Source organism: Neovison vison, chromosome 9, assembly GCF_020171115.1.
Source record: "Neovison vison isolate M4711 chromosome 9, ASM_NN_V1, whole genome shotgun sequence".
Lineage (NCBI taxonomy): Eukaryota > Metazoa > Chordata > Mammalia > Carnivora > Mustelidae > Neogale > Neogale vison.
In genome coordinates, this window is record NC_058099.1 from 5,644,771 (window position 1) to 5,667,305 (window position 22,535).

Here is a 22,535-nt window from a genome sequence, read left to right on the forward strand (position 1 = left end):
GGGTTCACACCGACACACAGATCGGGGCTCAGATCTGGCAGCGGCCCACCTACTCTGCCCAGTCCCTCTGGTTCTTGGAGTTCCAAGGGGGGGACCTACCTACCCAGGGAGACCACAGGGCACCAGATAGAAAGTGCTCGGAATCAAGCCAAGAGCTGGGAGCTGGGCTACACCATCAGCCTCGGGCCAGCACACTCAAGCTCACCTGTCCAGCTCCCTCACATTCTCTGTGGCTCACGAAGAGAAGCCACCCCTGTCTTGGGCAATGCCCTGCGTCCGGTTACAAGACCCTGGAGCCATTATGCCATTCATCTCACTTGGGATCACCTGTTGACACTGACACTTCTGTGAGTGGAGGGGCCAGGGTCCTGCCCTGTCCCCAGCCCTTAAGGCAGGCCCTGACCCACACACAGTAGGTGCTTAATAAATGCATGGCAAATCCCAGCTGTCCATGCACACACCCTGCCCTCCCCCCTTCACTCATACTGTGTCCCATCCCCTCCAAACTGGTCTTAAGGACACTCTCCTGCCCTCCAGATCCCCTTCAAGGCCACACGTGCCCCAGCTCCTCCAGCAAGCCCTCCCTGATGTACGCCCTGCTCTGAGTTGCGTGGAGTTCAGCTCAGCTACCTGCTCATTTGTTCCCCCGATAGACACAGAGCTGAGGGGTTCCGGGTGGGCCGGCCGCTGCAGGGGTGGGGAAAACGCTCCCGTCCTCGGGCTGCTCAGAGTCCAGGCGGCTTGTCTACGCCCCGACCCTCTGGCCGTGTCCCCTATTGCTCGCCCTGCTGCCCCCATTTCTAAAGGGCCTGCTGCCGCCCTTCCAAGCTCACTGCATGAGCCCAAAGCCTTCAGGAGAAGGATCGGTGGCTGTCCAACGAACAGCACCCCTCAAGGTCACCCGCCAGAGGGCCGGTCCTCACCCACGTGTGCCTGCCACGTGCCTGGGGGGGCACGGCTCCAGTCGGCCACCTTCTCCCACCGATGACCACTCTGACCCTCATCTCCGTGCTGGGGTCACGCCACAGAACCTTGTAAGGAAGCCCCAGATGGAGAAACCAGTCTAGAGAATTTAGGTAGAGGGGACTGATACCCACAAAAGGACCAAACATGACCTAGGTGAGAGCGGGAGGAGGCGCCATCCCCATGAGTCCGAGGAACAGCGCAGCAATGCCAGCACAGAGGGCTGGCAACGATTGAGCGCCTCCTGTGTGCCATGCACATCTCAGCACCTACTACGCCCGCTCTTGCCCGAAACTCCCAACGGCCGGAGCTGCAAGGCAGACAGAGCCTATCGGGAGCACCCTCTTCTGCAGAGGACAAACTGAGTCCAAACAGAGAGATGAGGGCCCCCCAGAGGGTCAGGGCAGCACGCAGACTTGACCTTTGGATGCTGCAACCATGCTCCCAACCATCAAGGTACTCCTCGTGTTTGCTTCTGAAGTTTGTTGCACTTGACTGTTCTCCAGAAAGAGAGCTGTCGGCTATAGGCTAATGAGGCCCCGGCTCAGAGCTGCTAGGCCAGGAGGCAGCATGAGCTGTGCGCATGTGTCAAGGCGAAGACCCCACAGGGGGGCAGTCGCTCTTCTCCGGGACCACCAGAACCCGGCTGCAGCTCGACAGTCCACTCCACTCAGGGCTCTCCGCGGGATGCCCCCTCTACTCTCTGTCCCCTCCCCGCTGGCTTCCCCCCACCCCCAGATGCGTCCAGATTGGCCCTGAGTGGGACCTTGGCCCGCTGCCCCCGGGAGCTGAAGCCCGAGCCAGGAGCGCGCACAGCTGTCCCAACCACACCTCAGAGCCACAAACAAACACTGTTGCCTGGAAACCCCACCGCGCCCCAGCATCCCGGCGCGGAATCGTGGGACAAGAGCCACTAAGAGTTCTCTGGCCACCATCGTCTGCCCAACCCTTTCATTTCTCAGATGCGAAGACTGAGGCCCAAAGAGGGGATGAGTCTCGCTCAAGTTCAGTCAGTAAGTTGGGGACCAGGCTGGGACGGGACAGACAGACGCCGGTGTCTCTCCAAGGGCCGTCTCTCGTGGCTGCTGCCATGGCCCCCTGGGCACACGGGCTTGGCTCAAGAGCCCTTACTGACAGTCCGGCCGAATCACGACTCTGCTTCTCACAGGCAGCAGACACACAGGGTAGTAAGCACCCAACGACCATTCCCACCCCTGGAATCAGTTGTTTGCTTTTGGGATGATACCCCAAGGAAATGACCCAGAAGATAAGGAAAAGCATTTGTGGGAAGATGTTCCAACAGCGCATGGGTCCCCATGGAGAGCTGGCAGGGGAGCACATGCCCTAAACAGAGAAGCCGCTTAGCAACCATGAGAGCCGAGCGCCCTGGAATGTTATTTTGCCCTTTCAATGAACAGCAAGTGACACGGGCCAGGATGAATCAAGGAAATGGGCAAATGGGGAAGACAATACCAGGGACAAGGGGCAGAAAGAAGAAACACTAAGCCAGATCCTATCCAAGCATCTGCGTGCCCCGGTGGGGGGAAGGGGGTGTGGACGCAGGGGGAAGGTTTCAAGTTTAATGATACTCAAGCACCTACAGTTGTCTTTCCTTGGGGACTCATTGACTCAGAGGAGAGAGGAGCCCAGAGAATCCTCTAGACCCTGCAGAGAGAGCAGTGGCCTGCCTGACCTTAACCCAGAAGCCTGATGCATGTGCGTCAACATGTTCTCACGTCTGCGAGCAAGTCCCCATGTGTCCGCGTTTGTGTCTGCACGCATGCCTGTGTCTGTCCATGCGTCTGAGTGTCTGGTCTCTGTGGGCATGTGTATGTGTCCATGTCTGTCCATGTCTGTGTGTGTGTGTGTGTGTGTGTGTGTGTGTGTGTGTGTATGCATGCACGTGCACGTGTTAGGACGCAGCCCCAGGAGTAGGAAGGTCAGATCTCAGTTTCCCCACCCCTTGGGCTTCTATTTCCCCCTCTGTGCACCGGGCATGGCGCTGCTCACCCCGGCCGCCTCCAGAAGGGCTGGCAGGAGAAGAGGGTCACCTACGTCCCAGTGGAAATGCAGGAGGCCTCCGAGACTCAAACACATCGGGCTTCTCAACCTGACTGCATCACAGAGTCGCCAGAGAACCCGAAGAAGCTGGCAACCCTAACTGTAGCCAAGGCTGAAAGCCCCTCGCCAATGACACCCAGAGTCAGGAAAGACAGGCACCAGCCAACCACGGGACAGACGCCGGCCTCTCATCCCTGAGGAAAGAGGAAGGGGCCATGGCAGACGGGGAAGGGCTGAGTCCTGGAGGTCCGTGAACACTTATGACTCAGAAGACTCCATCCACAAACTTCCAGAATGGCCGCTTTGATGGAAGCTGAGCCTTGGGACCCCCCTGGAGAAGGAAGAAAGGAAGGACAGCCTCGGAGAGGGAGCGGACAGCAGCTCCCGTCCGCCCGGCACCGCCACGCTCCGCTCGGTGCGTATTTCCGGGAGGGCTTTTAAATCCTCATTTTCTGGCTGAATGGCTGTAGGACTAAGGGCAGCTGTGTGTCTGTGAGCAAACGGAGTTCCATTCTGTGCGGGAAGCTGTCTGCGCCGCAGGGAGGCCCAGGGAACCACGGGGACCCAGAGCCTGTGAGCCAAGTTCAAACGCAATCAAAGTCGGTGAGGTTACTCACCATGGCCAGCCGCAGAAACACCCCAGAGGCCCCTCAGCAGGTGGCTGAATAGACAAAAGGGGGTCTTTCCATACAAGGGAGTACCATTCAGCCACAAAATGGAAAGAGGTCCTGATCCACACTACAATTTGCTTGAATCCCCAAAACATACGTAGCGTGAAAAGAAGCAGACACAAAAAGCCACAGATTATATGATTTCATTTCTGGAATCTTCTGGAAACATCCAGAAGAGATCAGTCCGAAACCAGAAAGCAGATCAGGGGTTGCCAGGGGCTGGAGTGGGGGACAGGCAGGCACAGGAGGGGCTGCCACTGAGTGTGGGGTTTGCTGGGGGGAGGGTGCTAGAAATTGCTGGAAATGTCCTAGAAACGGTTGTGGTGATGGTGACATGACTCTGAATATGCCGAAACCCGGAACTGTCCCACGGGGGATTGTATCTCACTAAAGTTTGTGTATTTAAAACAGTAGGTTAGAACAAAATGAGGTAAGAGATGTGATCATCTCCCAAATGCCAGAAACGATGCCTTAGTTTGTGAATAGCCATGGCCAAAAAGTGGGATCAGACGGTGCGATTTTCCCGCACTTGACCGTGTACGAAGCATCATTCATCCCTCATGGGCCCCTGTGAGCCTTATGTAAACAACGTCCACTTTACAGGTGGAGAAATAAGCTAGGAGGAACTATCGGCCACCTGAGGCCACACGACCCCCCCGAACACCAGCCGGGATCCGCAGCCAGGTGTGATCACCTCCACGGCCTGAGCTCCTCACCCAGCCCCGCAATCCCCCCCAGGCCTACTTTCCTCTTCACTTAGATAAACTCCCAGAGTCCCGTAAGTCTCAGGGGAAAGCTGGAAGCCAGCGAGAAGTGGAGAGGGCAAGGGAGAAGGAACGGAACGCAGCATTGCAAAAGCAGCTCCTACAAATTTATGGCTCCCGGCTGATCTATTAACACATCACAACCAGGAGGGGTGAACAAATGGGTATACTGCGGATCATTTCAGTAACAAGCCATAAATAACAAGCCCCGCCGGCCGCCACCCACCCGAGGAGCTCGCGCCAGGCCCTCTGGGAAGAGACGGAGGCTCCCCGGTCTCCCAGCCCAAGACGTGCCGCTGCGGGGACACCGATGGGGCACACGGGTGGAGGCGCTCAGACCCAGCCCAGGCACAGGACCCCAGCCACAGTCAGGGGTGCGGGCTTCCAGGTTTGGAAGGGCTCACCAAACAGATGTTCTGAGATGCATAGAAGCACGTGTGGGCGTTCGCGGGGGAGTTGGGGGGGGGGGGCGAGAACTCCTGGGTCTGGAACTTCTCAAAGTCCTTGCCAGGACTGATGTCACTGGTCAGAGCTCCCCACCACCACCACCACCACCCCCTCCCGCCGCCCTGGGCCCAAAACTCAAGGGCCTCAGGAGTTTCGAGGCCTTCTTGTCTGGAACCGCCATCCCCCGCAGCCCTGCCTGTTGGGGGGTGGAGTGCGCGGCCTCTCCGAGGGCAGGCGGGAAGCTGAGTCAGAAAGCCCAGCCACCAGACACCTGGCCTGCGGAGCAGGCGAGGACACAGAACGTGACACTGTCCCAGCGGCGGCGACCACAAGTGGCTCACCGCACGTCGCTGAGCCTCAGTGGGCCCGAGAGAAGGGCTGCCATGCAGATTAATGGAGTTTCTGCCTGCAGCATCCAGGGGCCAGGGCACGAAGTGCTGGGCAACCGTGACTCCAGACCGGTCTCTGTCTTTCTCTTGGAGGGGTCTCTGCTCTCTCAGGGGTCCCCCGAGAGGCTTCCGGGGCCCAGGGACTGAAGTACTATGTGTGGGAGGCCTGGGGGGCTCAGTCATGAAGCGTCTGCCTTCGGCTCAGGTCAGGATCTCAGGGTTTGGGGATTGAGCCCCCACTGGGTTCCCAGCTCAGCCGTGGGGGGTCTGCTTGCCCCTCTGCCCCTCCCCTCACGCTCTCTCTCTCTCAAATTAATAAAATCTTTTTTAAAAAAAAGTGCTATGTGTGAAATAGAAGACACATCCCCCTGGGAATGTCCACAGGGTCCCACCCACTGGCTGGGTCACTGGCCACCTTGAGGCCAGTTTCCTTAGACCCCAAACTCCACCCATTTCCCAGGCCCAGGGGCACGTGGTCCGGGTTACCTGTCTGTGACAGATGGCACAGGGAGGAAGTCCTTGGTCCAGGTGACCAGTGGAGGTGGGGAACCCTGGGCCTCACAGTCCAGGGTCACCTCGTCACCGGCCTTGGCCGTGACTCTCAGGGGCTCTTCGGCATCATGTGAGCCGTTCACACGGATCCTGGGCTCAGCTGTTGGTAGAAGCACGCAGGGACTGTGAGCCGGACAGGAAGTCATTGCACAGGGGCCCAGGGGGACCAGGACAGCTGCTCCCAGGAAGCAGAGAGGACACTGCCACCCTGGGAAGTGCAGAGACTGGGTGGGCTCTGCCATCAGGGAAGAGCGCAGGTTTGGGGGTGGCCTCAGACCCAACGGTTTCTCCCCTCAAGTCCCGGCCTCTACCTCTTCACGGTCACCCTCCCTCTGGAAGCTCGGCTGGCCTTGGTGACCCTGATCAGGTCCTTCCTGCTCAAACATCTGCTACCCACTAGCTGGTTGGAATGTTCCCTGGAGACATTCCAGATGGTTCTGTCCTTATCTTCTCTGTCTCCCTTCTCCCCTGGGATCATCCCAATTATTCTCAGGCTATCAACCACCAGAAGACACACATGTCCCCTGGCCTCCTCAAACCCTCACTGGGGGTTTATAACAACCCATGCCCATCAAGTCTTTCTCCTATCAAGCTTGAGGCTCCTGATGATGGAGATTCCCTGTACCCCTCTGTCTTTACGCCCCACCCCCACACTCCTAGCCAGGTGCTCGCACACGGACGGCACTGGTAGGTGTCTAAGCAACGATAATTAAGCTAGCCAGCTGGAGATATCAAGAGCCATGTACCCCTCACGCATCCCTCGCACATGAGAGAGAAAACCTCCATTCTAAGAAAAAAGTTTTTTTACAATATGAAAATATTGGCTCTAGGAGTATATCTAGGAAAACTGGACTGTGCATTTGCTCATTCATTCCAGCCAGTTCCTGAGTACCCAGCTCTGCATGAATGCTGGCCAGAAGCAGCAAAGGAGATGGATCCTGCCCCTGTCCTCCTAGTGTTAGGGCCCAGAGGGAACACGGGTACCAAACAGCTCAATACGTGATTCATGAATTAACCAGACTTGCGAAGTGTCTCACGAAAGGGAGATTCTAGAGAATTGACAGCAAAGTGACTTGGAGTCAGAGAGCCTACATCTGACCAATGGAAGAAGTCAGCTGGGCCAAGAGGGGTAGGGAATTCCAAACAGAGGAAACTGCATGTCCCAGGCCCTGAGGCAGGGGGCACCATTTAAGAAATTGAAAGGAGCAAAGGGTCTGGGGTACAGAGGCTCAGAGAGAGAGGTGGGCAAGGGGGCCGCCAAGGTGAGAGGGCTCTGGTTGAGGGCCTGTGGGTTTCCAAGCCTTGTTAGAGTGACGGTTTCCCGCCATCTGCTTACAAAGGGTAGAGTTGGGACCCCTTTAAGGGTATGCCCCCACTACTGAGGACTGGAGGAGGACATCTTTAGTCTGTGTACCTTTCAGATAGGCAGAATTTAGAGGCAGGATTGACAGAGGACAGGGAAGATACAGGTAAGGTCAGATTGTCCATGCCCCTGCCTCCACAACTGCCAAGCCCTTCTCCCGAGACATGGGGAGCCATCACTCACTGTTCACAGAAAGCCTCATCTCCTGGCTTGAGAAGCCCACAGCATTGGTGGCTGTGCAGACATAGGCCCCGGCATCCTGGGGAGATGGCCGGACGATGACCAGGGTGCCATCCTTGCTCACATTGTAGTGGAGACCCCCAGAGTTCAGCACGTTGGTTTCCTACGGTAGAGTCGCAGGGGACATCAGCAAAGCCCACACCCCATGGGGATTTGCATCATTCTCTTCCCATGATGCACTGGGCCTGTCTCTGGTTACCCTCATGCTAACAGGCTGCTCTTACCTTGGTCCACGTGATGGTGGGCGTGGGGACTCCTGAGGCCACACAGGGGAGAGAGGCTGGAACCCCTTCATTGGTGACATGGTGGGTGGCACTGGGCTGGATCCGAGGTGGCACTTTCAAAAACAAACCGATTTTATAAACCAAGGTTCTGAGCAGCATTATCCACAGTAGCCAAAAGGTGGAAACAACCCAATTATCCATCAGTGGGCTGACGGATAAACGCAATGGAGCATGCAGAGGTCAAATATTATTCAGCTTTAAAAAAGGAATAAAAGCCCGATGCGTACTATAACAAGAATGCACCCTGAACACAGTATGCTAAGTGAAACTAGCCAGACACTGCACAAATACTGTATGCTCCCACTCACAGGAGGTCCCAGGGATAGGGAAAGTCAGAGACAGGAGGGAGAATGGCGGTTGCCAGGGGCTGCGGGAGGAGAAACGGGGACCTACTGTTCAATGGGAACAGAGCTACAATTTGGGAGGAGTAGAAGGTTCTGGAGCTGGACGGGGGTGGTTTATAGCACTGTGAATGTGCTTCATGCCCCTGAACTGAGTGTTTAAAGTGGGCAAAATGGTATTTGCTACAATTTTTAAAAAACTACTTTAATGAAAGAATACAGTGGCATGGATCTCGACAGCCACACTTTTGTAGACGGATGGAGGGCAGCCGCGCCTGGGAACCAGCTGTGCCATTTCTATGCTCTGGGACTTCGGATAAAACCACTTAATCTTTTGGTACCCGTATTCCTTCATCAGCAAAAAAGCTCCTTAAACTCAATTCCCTGCCTACTCTCCAGGGATGGACAGATGAGAAATGGCAGCAAAGAGTGTTCACAGAACACAGTGAACTTGAAAAGAAGTGCCAAATCCATTCTGGGCACCACCCAGATTTGCGGGGGAGGAGAAACCGGGTGTGGACCAGTCGAGAGAAGCCGAGGGCTCTGCCAGTAATGCTGAGACCCGTTAGGGAGGAAAATGCCCTTCTGGATCGTCTCAGGGGGCCAAAGCCTGGCAAAGTCGATTATTAACACTGAATGGAAATGAAGCGAGCCAAGAGCCAGCGCGGGCCCCGCGGGAGAGAGGTAGCCTCCTCTGCTGGTCCCGAGATCCTGCTGAGGGACAGCCTGTCTGAGCTGTTAGGTCAGAACGGGGAGTCTTTTAAACCTCGTGTCTTGAGTCCTTATGAAATTTAAGTGAAACATACACAGACCCTGCAGGATGTATATATTATATAAAAATCATTTATATACAATGTAAACACAGTTATATACAATTTCAGTTACACGTAACTCATTACATATGTAGTGTGTGTATATGCACATGTGCGAGCTCACATGTGTGTAAAGTGTGAGACATACACACCAACATGTAAAATTATCTGGTTCTCCTTAGCTTCTGGCATTATGGGAGTCTTGTCTTTTACTTGTCACACCTCAGATTTTCCTCCAGTGAAAATGTACTCTTTGTGCTTTTTTTTTTTTTTAAAAGTATTGAAGATCAAGTTCTCCCCATGCCGCTTCCCCATGCCATCACACCTCGCACCCCTCCCCCACCCGGGGACTCACCCTGGACAACGAGGTCCACGTCCCTGTGCTGAGAGCCAGCCGTGTTGGTGACCACACAGCTGTACCTCCCCGCGTCCTCCTGCAGCGCCCGGTCAAGGTGAAGGCTGCCATCTGCTCGGACGGAATGCCGGCTGCCGGGTGGGAGCTGGTAAAGGGGGAGGAAGCCCCAGTCTGAACTGAGGCCCAACACCGAGCCAGCTGAGAGAGTGTTCTAGAAGCACACTGCCTCCTGGGCCGGTGGGGAGCAGGCTGGACTGAGAGGCTAGCACCCCACCCCTTCCCTGAGACTCCTCGACCCCTGCAGAGACTTAGGGCTATGGGTCATCTTGAACCCAGTCTCCCACGGCCAGCTGGACTAGGACAAGCTGCCTGACCCCCGTGGGCCAATGGGAGCCTCTCCCAAGAGTGCAGGGTTGGGGCCAGAGCCTTTCCTGAGCAGGGGCTGGGGCTCCAAGGCCCTTCCACTCCAAGGTTAGAGAGAGAAGGGACAAACTCCCAGTGAGAACAGAGCCACATGGGACCACACCAGATGTGGTCCCAGAGAGAGAAACAGAGACAGCAGCACCTGGTGGCTGCCCAGATGTGTCCCCATGGAAACTAGGGTAAGGCAGGGAGTGCTGGTCCGGAGTGGGGCCTGGGGTAACCTCTGAGAAGATGTAAAGTCAGCCGATCTTTGGGGAGGGTGTTCAGCCTTCTTGACCCTGTCCCAGAGGTCCAGACTCACACCCTGCCCTCAGGTTCTAGAAGCTGCTCCTGAGCCATCTCCGGGCCAGGCCTTTATGGGCTGAGCAAGCCTGAGGGGGTTTCTGCCCAGCATCCTTACTGAAACAGACTCCTCATCTCCAGCCACTCCCCGTCCTGGCCTCGACAAGGCCCAGGGCCACCCCTTTCGCTCTGCCCCTCCGATCCTTATCGGGAGGGCTCCTCACCGCCAGAGCCCACACCCCCAAGCAGGGGCCTCCTCAGGGTCATGGGCAACCACGCAGGCTGCAGGGGGAGTCAGTAGCATGATCGGCCTCTGCAAAGCTCTCAGAATGGGGGGGTGGTAAAAGCACTGTCTCTGTGCCCCCCAACTTTCTGCTCCCTAGCCTCAGCACTGATGAAGCCCGAGGTCCTTCCGTAGCTCTCCAGCAGGGACCAGCAGCCACACGATCCTCGGCAGGACTTGAGAGGGCGACAGAGGCTTTCTGCGCACTTGTCAGAGAGTTTCTGGAAGGACGCAGGAAAGAGGAAGAAAGAGCACAGTCCCAAGCAAGCGAAGAGCGAAGCAGAGGTCGAGGGGTACACAGCAGCCTCTCCGTGCCCCGGCACCAGGGCCACTGCGCCCAAAGAGTCAGCACTCACGGGCAGGCCGGCCCTGAGCCAGCGCCTCTCCGGGAAGGGCCTCCCAGCCAGGATGATACAGGGCAGGGACACCGGCTGTCTCTCCAGCACCCGGACAGTAGAGGCGCTGCTGGCGATCTGCGGGGGGGCTGTGGGGACAGGAGATGGTAGGGGTCACCCAGATTCCCACGGGTGGTCATCTGGGGGACAGAGGCCCCACTGGCCCCCCTCTCCTTCCCAGGGAACCAGTGGGAGCATCAGGATAAGGGATGCACTCAAGTCCAAGGTGCACTTTCTGGGGCATGCTGCCCAGGAAGGAGGGGTCCAGAGGCTCCTCTTGGAGAACTGGGCAAGGACACATCTGTTCCAGAGGGTGGACAGCCATGGGGGGGGCCTCCCCAGGGGCCCCGATCTCCCCCCCAAACCCTCCTCCCCTAGCTCCACCAGCGAACCATGTCCAGTCACGACGAGCTGGGCCTCTGCCCGGACCTTCCCAAACATATTTTGAGCTTCGCAGACATACTGGGCCTGGTCTTCGGGGACCACACCTGAGGGGCAGAAAGGGGCAAGCTTGACTGCCCAGGCACACCTCTGCTCCAGCCCCCCAAGGGGCAGGAAGCCCTCAGCAGAGCCCGGCCCTGCAGAGGGGAGGCAGGGGGGCTGGGGGAAGCAGTCAGGCCTTGGAAGGGCAGGAATGGGGCCCGTCTGTGAATCCCTGTGCCTTGTGGTGTGAGGGATGGGGTCGCCAATGCAGACACAGGGGTCGGCATCCGGCCCGGCCCGGCCCAGGGCAAGCGGTCATAGTAGTGACAATGGTGGCCGTGACAATTGTTAAAGCACAGAACACTTCACCTGTGTCAGGAACCATGCTGGGCGCTTCCTGTGTAAGACCCACATAGCAACCCCTCCGGGCAGCCTTTCAGGAAACGCAAGTGGCAGCTTCTGTCCTTACCACTGCCTCGGGTTCAGACTGTAGCCCAGGATCCCAGCCAAAATATGACCTCGCGACCACCTTACCCATGGTCATCACCAGGGTCAAGGCTCTGCTCCGAGCCCCCCAGCCTGGGGGCCGAGACTATCAGACACCATCCTGCCTTCCCTGGCCACCCACCTCCAGCCCCAGGGTCTTACTCTCAAAGAACAGCACTCCCGAATCGGGCTGCCCGGTCCTGCTGCCCCGCCCGGGCCCCAGTGGCTGGCCATCTCCACGGTGCCAGGTGACCTTCGGGGGCGGGCGGCCCGTGGCCCGGCACGCCAGGAGGGCGCTCTTCCCCAGCTCCACAGTGACGTCCCGGGGCAGCTCCGCCAGCCGGGGCGCATCTGCAGGGAGACGACTGGTCAGCCATGCCTGGGGGCTGAACCCCGCCAAGCCCCCAGGGCGCTGTTCCGGCTGCCCGCCTCCCCTCCCATTGTTGGGAGCTTCCCTTTCTCCCAACCTCACCCTGTGAACCTGGGGCTGAATCACATCCAGGGCTCCAGAGCCAACCTGAGCCTGGCTTGGTCCAGCCCTGGAGAGCTCTTGGGGATCAGGCAGAGGGAGCGGCCTTTGGCAGGACGAAGTTGCCGCCACGCCTCATACCCCCGCATGGGGTCACGGGGGCCTCACCATGCAGGCGGAGGCAACAGGCCAGCTTTTAGCAGCAACACCTCCTGGGAAGCCCACCTCTGAGGGGCAGCAAGTCAAGGTCCAGCCACAGGAGCCCCACCACCTCGGAGACCCTCCACACCACCCCCCTGCCCTCCTCCACCTTCCTCTTGCAGGTGTCCTGAACTTGGGCAACCGTTCGTGACCCCCAAGAGCCGAATCCATGGAGAGATGATGAATGGCCACCTTCTCTCTCCTCTCTACGTCTCTGTTTGCTGATCTTTTTCTAAGGAGTATATAAAACTCCACCACAAAACGAAAACAGGCTTACAATAAATGAGGTGGCCTTACACCTGATGGTCCAGACAGGACACTGGAGCATGACCAGGGCTGCCTTAATCATAGCACCAGGACAAACGTCCCAGACGAGAATGGCCCTGCTCACAGGAATCAAACAAAACTCTAGTAATACACAAATATATTTCCCCCCCATTTTTCCTCCACACACCCCAAACCTCATGCCCTTCCCCAGAGTCACCCCTGTTCACAGTTCACAGTGTTTCTTCTAAGCCCTGTCTTATATTTATAATCAGGAGAAAATAAGTTGTTTCCCGAAATAGGAATTCATGATCCTGCCAGGCCAGGAGCCAGGCCAATTCCAGATGGATCCGGGCCTTGTCCCCACAGCTTATGGGCACAGTTCTCAGGTCCCTGTCCCCAGACCTGCGACCAGGAAGGTCCCCTAGCCTTCTCTTAACCCCATGGCATCCAACACTATGGAAAACCCTCCACCGTTTTGTTCTGTCCGCCTCCCTCCAGACATCTCCCCCGTCCATCCAAATCATGACGTCAAATTTCCCTCCTGGCCTGGGGATTAGGGATGTTCCAAGGAGACATAAACACAACTTGGAAAATTACTGCAAGGGGGACCCAACAGTCTTGGAGCCGGCCTCACACGCCACCCGCACGCCTGTCTTTGCTGGTGGTGCCTCGCATCTGCCGCAGCCCAGGATCCCGGAAAGCCTCTGTTCCGGGCTCGCCTCAGTCAGGACCATTGGTCCTGCAGAGTCCTGGCCCCAGGAGGCGTGGCTCTGCCATCCCCCCTTGCTGGGGAGAAACCCCCAGAGTCTGCTTTTTTACCTGCTCCGTCCAGGCAGATCTGCTTCTTGACCCATCCCTCCTTAGCCCCCAAACAGCCCAGCTTTGTCTCCAGGCTCTGGGACACCACAAAGCGCACTCTCTTCCCCTTTCTCCTCCCAGGCCTGAACGTGCCCCCCAAAAGGGACAGCTGGCCTCTAACAGCAAATAATCCGTACAGAGGGCAGATTCTGGAATGCCTACTGAGGGACAGGCATGGTGATGGAGCTTTCAGAAACACAGTTTCATCAACCCCATTTTAAAGATGAGGAAACTGAGGTTCAGAGAGATCAGGAGGCTGCTCAAGGGCACAGCTCCAAGTCAACAGCGGAGATGGGCTCCGAGCTTGGGTCTGGCTGCTGCTAAAGCCCAGGCTCTCACCACCGCACCCCTATGTCCCCCTGCGTCCTCGGGAGCAACTTGGCTGCTGTTTCAGCCAGAGCCGCACCCACCCCTCCTGTCCTCTCTTTGGGGTGGATTCCAAAGCAGCCAGATCCCAGACTCAGATTGATCCCACCCAGAAAACTCCAGCCTCCAGCACAGCCATCCCTCCTGTCCCAGGCTCACTGGAGCCCCCAAATAAGGCAGAGCCCCAGAATCCTCATATGCTAGAGCTGAAAGTCCTGTGGCCCCCTCATTTGCAGACGGGGGAAACTGAGGCTGGGGGCAGAGGCAGGGCTGACCCTGAGTCCTGCAGCGTGTCGGTGGGGACTGGGTTCCCAACCCGGCGCCCTTCCCAGAGACTTATCAGTGGGTCAGCCATCCCTGCCTTCAGGCCCCCTCCTCACAGACTGCCAGGGGAGCCCTGCAGCACCCCAGCAAGGGACCGCAAACTGGCCCTGCATTGAGGGAACGTCAGCATGTCTGTGACGGGGGGAACGGTCTCCACACCCCCCTCCTGGGACAGTTCCTGCCACTGGGCCGGGGCCGCCAGCGCTGGGACACACTCCCCTGGGCCTCTTCCTCTCAGAAAACTACCGACAGTTCTAGTCTACAGCCGCACTGACATAAAGGCCAACATGATCCAGGCCGGATTCCTTGTCATCTACTTGTTGTCATCCATCCGTTTCCTTCTGATTTTTTAAAAGAAATGAAAATCAGAGCCATGTCCCCGGGCTCTGGCCCCGTCCCAGGCCCTGGGTCCGCGCCCGCTGTGCCTGATGGAAAAGCCAGAGCTGCTTCTCCCCTGCTCCCCCAGGCTGGCCAGGGGGGCCCCTGTGCTCCCCCAAACACAAGCTCTTACCCCCTGCTCATCTACCCAGCAACCTGGGGCTCCCAGGCCGGGAACAGAGGGCAGGGGCGGAAAGGAGGAAACACGGGGAGGAACAAGCATCCTCTCTTTTGAGGGAGAACCCAGCAGGTGCAGATCAGTTCGCTCAGAGCAGGGAAGGAACAGAAAGGGAACAGAAAGGGCGCTGAAATTGGGGAAGGCGTGCCTGCTGGGAGCCCGGTCTTCAGCCCTGTGATGAATCCCCCTGCCTCCCCAGGCCCAGGGCGGCCGGCGTGTTGAGCATCTGCTCCATTCAAGTCCCGAGCGACACCTGTTCTCTCATTAAATCTCTCAAGGACCCTATGAGCAAAGCTCTATTGCTATCCTCCCTTTTCACAGATGGGGAAAGGAAGGCTCAGGGAGTCCAATAACTTGGCCAAAGAAGCAGGGGGGTCTGGGGTTCATCAATGCAGGAATCAAGTCTACCAGAAGCTGGACCCACAGGTGATGGGGGCCACCAACGCTGGCACTCACCGCCCTCCTTCCCAAGCACGGCCAGGAAGCCGGTTCCCAGCTCAGCAGCAGGAGGTGGGCACAGTGCCCAGCCAGCCGTTCCCCGCCCTGGAAGGCTCTGCCCGCCTGGCTAGGAAGGCCGGGCCACAGCTGCCACCCAGATGGGCAGGAAATTCGATTTCCCACCACTGCTGCCAGGCCAGCTCTCCCAGACACGCTGGTGCTGGGCCACAGTCCATCTCTTCTCTGACCTCAAGCCGAAGGCCACCTGTGGCCAAGAAGCCCGCCTCTGGGGTACCAGCCGTCTCCTCCTCTGACCCAGGGAACTGGCCCTAAGGTCCATTGCTGACAGGTGAAGGACAGGACCAGGTGGGCTTGTCAGGCTGGGACCCAAAGAAATAAGGCACTGCTGAAAAGAAATCAGACACGGAGCAGAGGATGCCTGCCTGTGACAAAGCCAAGTACAGCCCTGCCTGGAGAGCCCTCTCTGTTCACCCAGAACCTACTATTAACAATGACAGCAGCGTGGATCAGAACCCGCCGCCCCAGGCCTGTCTCACCTCGCACACGTACAACGTCCCAGAGAGTTCGCCGACCAGGGACCCGAGCCTCAGGGTGGGGAAGCAAGTCCGAGCTCACCCTGCCGCTGAGCATAGGGGATGCCCTCCAGGGGCTAAAGGCCTGGGCCCTGGGTTCGGATCTCAGCTCTGCCACTCACCAGCTGTGTGACCTTGGACAAGTTCCTTAACCTCTCTGTGCTTCCCCTCCATCCCTACAGGAGGTAATGACCGAACCCGCCTCAAAGAGTTGAGAGGTTCACGTGCTAGTGCACAAAACAGGCGTAGAGCCGGCCCTGGCAGTGGCAAATTTCACAGAAATCCTGGCTTCCGTGTTTCTTGCTATCAGGCCCTAAGCCCGCCGCTTTCCCCACCCACCCTGCCCCACCCGAGAGGGAGCCACACAGCACACCCTCTCTAGGGAACACTGAAGCACATCATTCTCTACCCTAAAAACTCTCCTGACCCCCGCAGGAGAAAGCCTAAACTGTGCTGGACTCCGGAGGCGAGCACGACCCAGAGCAGTCAGCAGCCCCCGGGCGCCCCTCGGCCCCGGCTTGGTCCTACTCCCCGGCTCGCTTCTCTTGCCACAGGAGGTCTGCTCCTCCTGCTCCGCTTGCCTCGAACACGGCTCCCCAGCTCATCACCTGCCTGACGGCTTCTGGGTTCCTCCCGGACATCACCTCCTCCAAGAAGTCTTCCCAGCCTGCAGTGTCGTTTGGACCCCTTCTCTGGGCACCAACAGCTCCCCACAGATGCCACCTGCAAATGCTCCCAACCCCGAGATCCCACTTGTCCATTTGCCGTCTCTCTCCTTGACACCAAGAGCAACACAAAAGCAGATGCTGAGTAGTGCCGTTGTGTCCCTAGCACAGGGCCTGGCCCCCTAGGGACCACGTGCTGGAGGAAGGAGGGACGGAACAAAACAGAGGCTAAGAGTACCCCAAGCCTGGGGGATCCAACCCTGACTTGGTGCCAGTGTCCTCAGGGCCAGAACCTATTCCTCACAGGGCCTGCTCCCCTCAGGGTCCCCCACCGTCCTTGGGGATCCCCTTGGCCATCCCACCCAGCCAAGACCAGCACACTGCTATTTCTCTGTGCTTTCCCGGGACTCCCCGCATCTGCCTCCCCACCGTGGCCACAGCAAGGCCCTCAGAGCCCGGTTCACGCTAGCCCAGCATGCCCAGGAGCTGTGTCTACAACTCTGAGCAATCCCCACGGAACTCGTGCAGGCCCGGAATGCAGATGTCAAGGCCGTGTGTTGCCGCAGAAGAACCCAGACTCCTCATCTGTAAAATGGGGATAATCACCCCTCTGCTTATTAAGCACCCAAGATGGGCCAAACCCCGTGCTAAGCATTATTTGCCCATGATCAGCCCCATTTTACAGATAGGGAAACTGAGGGTCAGTGACTCAACCAAAGCACATAGATGGCAAGGGATGGAGACAAGACGGGAACTCGGGCCTCAGGGAGGACAACGCTGGTCTCTGTGGCAGGCAGCCCCCAAGGACCCCAGCCTCCTGGTACACACACACTGGAGGAGCCCCTCCCACCCACCGTGTGCCAGGGTTGGTCTGTGTGACCAACAGAATATAGCAGAAGTGAGTGTCTGTCCCTTCTAGGACCGGCTGGATATAAAGATTGCAGCTTCCTTGTGGGATTCTCTCCCTCTCCCTCCCTCCCTCTCTCTTCTCCCTTTCCCTCCTCTCTCTTCTCTCTCTCTTCTCCATCTCTGTTCTCTTTCCCTTGCCTTATTCCCTTTCCCTCCTCTCTCTCCCTCTCTCTTCTCCTTCCCCCTCACTTTTCTCTCTCTCTCCTCTCTCCCTCTCTTTCTCTCCTTCTTTCCCTCCCTGTCTCCCCCTCTTTCTCCTCTTTCCCTTCTCTCTCTCCCTTTCTCTTCTCCCCTCTCTCCCTCACCCTCCCCCCACTTTTCACCCCCCTCTCTCCTTCTCCCTCTCTCTTTCTCTCTTTTCTCTCTCCCTCTCTGTCAGTCTCTCTCTCTCAGCTCCCTTGCTCATAGGACTCCATGTCAGGAGAAGCCTTCTAAAGACACGCACATGGTGGATGAACAGAGGCATCCTGCCAGCCACCGCGGGAGTAAATCCAGACCGGCTCCTCCAGCCCCAGTCAAGCCTTCGGATGACGCGTCCCCTGCTAAGCATCACCTGCAATCCCATGACAGCTTCCGAGCCTCCGCCACCCAGCCAGGCCAAACCCTGGCCTTCCAGAAATGCCAGTGAGTAAGTGCTTACTGTTTAAGTGGCAGAGTTTTGGGGAAATCTGTCACACAGTGAGAGACACTGTGTCCTTGGTCCCATGTGCTCCAGACCCACAGGATACAGATTCTGTACCGGCATTCTCTACGGGGGCGTTCCCTCCTCCCTGCTCAGAGGTGGGGCAAAGGGGTAGGGGGCACTCACGTCCAACCTCCAACCGGATCTCTGCAGACGCATCGCCCATCTCATTGACGGCCCGGCAGGTGTATGTGCCAGCGTCCCTCTCCCGAGCTGCTGGGATCCGCAGTGTCCCGGAGCTGGAGGCTTCGGGGGCCAGAATCATTTCAAGACCCCCTGGACCAAAGACGGGAAAGCATCAGGCAGGTGCCCGTGGTGGCCACGGAGGCTGCTGAGCCTTCCTGACCCTCGGGCTCCTGGAGCTGCACTGGGCCGAGGCCTGGGAGGGGCCGAGTGGGGCAAGGTTGCTCCCCCAAAGCCAGGACCCCTGTTATTTAACGGGGACAGAGTTTCAGTTTTGTAAGAGGAACAGAGTTCTGGAAACAGATGCCGGTAACCGTTGTACGACAAGTGAAGGTACTTAATACTACCGAGCAGTATCCCTAAAAAGGGTTAAGATGTAAAGTTTGTTATTTGCATTTTACAATTTTCTAAAAAGAAGTTTTAAGTCAGCCTTCCTGGCTCCAGTCCCACAGTGGGCGGCTTTCCCTTTGCCCCTCTGCTGATGAGGAGTGAGGCCCCGCCTGTCCCCCCATGTGTGACAGGCTCAGCACCTGCAGACGCCTTGCCTGGGCCTCCCTGGTTGGTCCCCATCCTCCGCCCAGGCTCCAGACTGGGAGGAGCACACCCCAGGCATGGCTGCTTCTCGGATGCCTGACCCCAGGCAGGCCTCCCAAAACCCACCCCGAGGCCTCCCTCCTTTCTCCCTGCTGTGGTCTACTACGCCCAGGCTCCCCTGATCCAGACCCACTTTCTAGATTTTAATATAATTTTTTATTTTTACTGCTTTTATTGTGGGGAAATGTACGAAACACAAAATTGGACCAGCTTAAGCATTCTGAGTGTCCAGTTCAGTGGCATGAAATAGGCCCACATGACTGTGCAGCCCTCACCTCCATCCTTCTCCAGAACTGTCTCAGCTTCCCAAACTGAAACTCTGTCCCCAGCCCCGCGACACCTAGGCCCTGGAGCCCACTCTCTTCCTGTCCCTGCGCATCTGTCTCATCTAGGTCCCCATGTAAGGGGAATCCTAGAGTGTGTTTCCTTCCAGGGACGGCTGGTTTCTCTCCGCATATGGCCCCCAGGCTCCTCCGTGCTCTTCTCAGAATTTCTCCCTTTATTTTCAAATAAAAAAAAATGGGGGTGGGGGCACCTGGGTGGCTCAGTGAGTTAAAGCCTCTGCCTTCATCTCGGGTCATGATCCCAGGGTCCTGGGATCGAGTCCCATATCGGGCTCTCTGCTAGGCAGGGAGTCTGCTTCCCTTCCCACTCTCTCTCTCTGCCTCTCTGCTACTTGTGATCTCTGTCTGCCAAATAAATAAATAAATAAATAAATCTTTTTTTTTTTAAAAAAGAATTTTTTTTAATCGTGGTAAAAACCCCAGAACAAAATTTGCCGTCTTAACCACTTTCAAGAGCACAGTTCAGGGGCGATGGCTGAGTTGACTTTGTGGTACGATTTGAACTCCACTTCTCTTCCAGCCTGAATAACGTCCCACTGAGAGAGGCCCTTTTTGACAAAGGGTTCCCGGGGTGGGCGGTCAGCGGAGCACCGAGTCAGGAGTCCCGGGACCTCTGCCACCCAGGGGTGGCCTGGCACATGCTCAGACTCTGAGCTGCTTCTGCCTGGGTCAAGGTCAAGGTGGGCTCTGACAAGCTGGCAGACAGGTGCCGTGAATGATAGAGCGCCTCCGGGTCAGAGAGGGCAACACGGGCGAGGGCTGACCCTTGAGAGGGAGCTGGGAGTCTACTCCTGGAAAGACAGGAGCAGCCCCTGCTGGGGGTTCCAGAACACTCCCAGCAGCCGAACTCCAGCTCGGCGTCTGGCATCGGGAAGCCCTTCTGGACCCATTCACTCAAAAGAGCCTCGGAACAGCCCTCGTACCAATGGCCCCGTTTCCAGATTAACTGCATCCCCGTCACCGTCACTAAGAACACCAAGCCCGGGGGCGCCTGCGGGGCTCAGTGGGTGAAGCGTCTGCTTTCGGCTTAGGTCGGGATCCTGGGGGTCCTGGGATCGAGCCCCGCAGCAGGCTCTCTGCTCAGCGGGGAGTCTGCTCTTCTCCCTCCTCCTCAAATAAGTAAATAAAGTCTTAAAAAAAAAAAAAAAAGAACACCGAGCCCAGCCCGTGTGCCAGGCCGCTTCTAGACATTTCACGTGCATGAACTCATCTAACCCTCACACAAGTGACCTATCTGATGCTCCCGTTTCCCGGATGAGGAAGCAGGCTCAGCGATGCCAGGCCACCTGCCCACTGTCACCCAGGGGAGGCAGAATTTAAATCTGAGCCTACTCTAAATCCTGCTTCTGGCCACGGAGCTGGGCGATAGGGTGCTGCTGGAACAGGCCAGCCCCCCAGACACCCCATTTGTAGGGCCACTGCCCCATGACCATTCTGGAAAGCAGATCCTCCAGGGGTCCCAGAGGGACCATTCCCCCAACCCCTCTCCCACCTGACGTACCTCGATACCAGATGACGCGGGGTGGGGGCACCCCGGACACATCACACACCAGCACGGCCGCATCCCCGACAGCGGCCGGCACCACCGCGTTCACCGCAGAGATGGACGGCGGGTCTGCATAGGAACAGATGGGGAACTTGGGACCCGCCCACAGACTCCCTAGAGCAACAGTGCAGATTTTCCTGGGGGGAGGGGTGAGGACAGAGAAGGAGCGGCACCCCCTGCCTTCTTCCCCACCCCTCTACCGGTCAGGGACCGTCACCCAGAAAGATCTGGCCACTGTTGCTTTCCTAGAAGTTTCTGACTCAGGACCTCAAATGAAAGCCAGTCACTCTTGGAACCAACCCACCCTACACACATTTTTCTCATTGAATTTGCCACAAAAGCCAAAATGTGGGGCATCTGGGTGGCTCAGTTGGTTAAGTGGCTGCCTTCAGCTCAGGTGATGATCTCAGGGTCCTGGGACTGAGCCCCATGTCCGTAGGGCTCTGCGCTCAGCGGGGAGTCTGTTTCTCCCTCTCCCTTTGCCCCTCCCCCTGCTTGTGTGCTCTCTCCCTCTCTCTTAAATAAATAAATAAATAAGATCTTAACTAAAAAAAAAAAAGGGGGGGGAGTTAAAACCCTACAAAGTCCTAAAATCCTCTACATGGGCTGCCCATCCCTCCCCATCTCCGCCCCCAACTCCCTCCCATTCTCTCCACACTAGCCTTCTCCCAACCTCTTGAGGACCCCAGACTCATCCTGACCTCAGGACCTTTGCCTCACCAGGTCCCTCTGCCTGGAACACTTCCCCATCCCCATTTCTGCCCTGTGCTCCCACAGCACCCTCCAAAAGTACCATTACCTGCTTGCATGCTTCTTCTGTGCCCCCCATTAGAATTTAAGCTCCCCCCAGGCAGAGACCAAGTACTCCCTGCTCTATCCCCAGGGCCTGGCACACAGTAGGTGCTCAGTAAGTATTTGTGGGTGGGAAGGAGGGAGGGAGAGAGAGAGGTTCTCCTGAGATGCCAGGGGCCCAGGTACCTGTATAGTAGAGGGTGACAATCTCCTCATCTGTGCCGACCTCATTCACAGCCAGGCAGCTGTAATTCCCAGCATCCTCTGGGGCCACATCCTGAATGGTCAGGGTTCCCTGGGCATCCACTCGGATTCTGGAGTCAAGCCATAAAACAACATGGTTAGTGGCCAAGGGGCCGATCAGTTCCGGTCACATGAGGACTACCTCAGTCATCATCAATAACAACTTAATTAGGGACGCCTGGGTGGCTCAGTTGGTTGGGCAGCTGCCTTCAGCTCAGGTTGTGATCCCAGCATCCTGGGATCGAGTCCCACATCGGGCTCCTTGCTCGGCGGGGAGCCTGCTTCTCCCTCTGCCTCTGCCTGCCTCTCTGTCTGCCTGTGCTTGCTCTCTCTCCCTCTCTCTCTGACAAACAAATAAATAAAATCTTTAAAAAAAATAACAACTTAATTAATAGCATCACTAGTGATTGCCATTTTATACTGACTGCTTGCTCTGGGCCTGGCTGTGTGCTCGGAGCTTTACATAGATTGTGCTTGTGAATTCATGAAGGTAAAGCGACTTGTCCAACGTCACACAGCCTGGACGGCGGGGGCAGGATTCAAGCACTGGTCCGCTGGATTCTGGGACTGTAGCTCCTAACCCCCGAGCTCATACTGAGGCATCGCTATGTTTCCAAAGTGATCTTGCTCCTGGGTCTCAAATGATCCCAGAAAGAAGGCAGGGCAAGCACTACCCTCTCCCCGCACCACCTCCCATGGCCATCGCCCCATTTACAGGCAGAAAGATGGAGCCCCAGAGGCATCCCCTGGGGGCCATTGTTCACCTGCCCCTAGTCCCAGAGGCCCTGGCCCTGGGCTTCTTACCTGCTGTCCTCTTGCAGAGCATGACCCTCTCGGCTCCAAGAGATGTGGGGTGGGGGGTACCCGGAGGCCGAGCAGCTGATGCTCACCTCCATACCCTGGGAGAAGTGCTGGGACCGGGTATGGATGCTGACCTGTGGGGCCCCTGTGGTGTAAAGAGTGGACGGGTA

General features: G+C 57.3%; 1 protein-coding gene across 1 annotated transcript in view; it reads right to left on the minus strand.

Moving 5' to 3' along the window:
• The window catches only part of HMCN2 (hemicentin 2), a 144,965-nt gene that overhangs the window by 82,265 nt on the left and 40,165 nt on the right, over positions 1-22,535 (minus strand). The window contains exons 12-22 of the mRNA XM_044264681.1: positions 22,369-22,510; positions 21,508-21,635; positions 20,485-20,598; positions 17,989-18,138; positions 11,697-11,885; positions 11,018-11,113; positions 10,587-10,714; positions 9,243-9,387; positions 7,675-7,787; positions 7,394-7,553; positions 5,782-5,947 (exon numbers count right to left, since the gene is read on the minus strand). Of these exons, the coding sequence (XP_044120616.1) occupies positions 5,782-5,947; positions 7,394-7,553; positions 7,675-7,787; positions 9,243-9,387; positions 10,587-10,714; positions 11,018-11,113; positions 11,697-11,885; positions 17,989-18,138; positions 20,485-20,598; positions 21,508-21,635; positions 22,369-22,510 (1,531 nt within the window). The remainder of the gene's footprint in view (positions 1-5,781; positions 5,948-7,393; positions 7,554-7,674; positions 7,788-9,242; positions 9,388-10,586; positions 10,715-11,017; positions 11,114-11,696; positions 11,886-17,988; positions 18,139-20,484; positions 20,599-21,507; positions 21,636-22,368; positions 22,511-22,535) is intronic.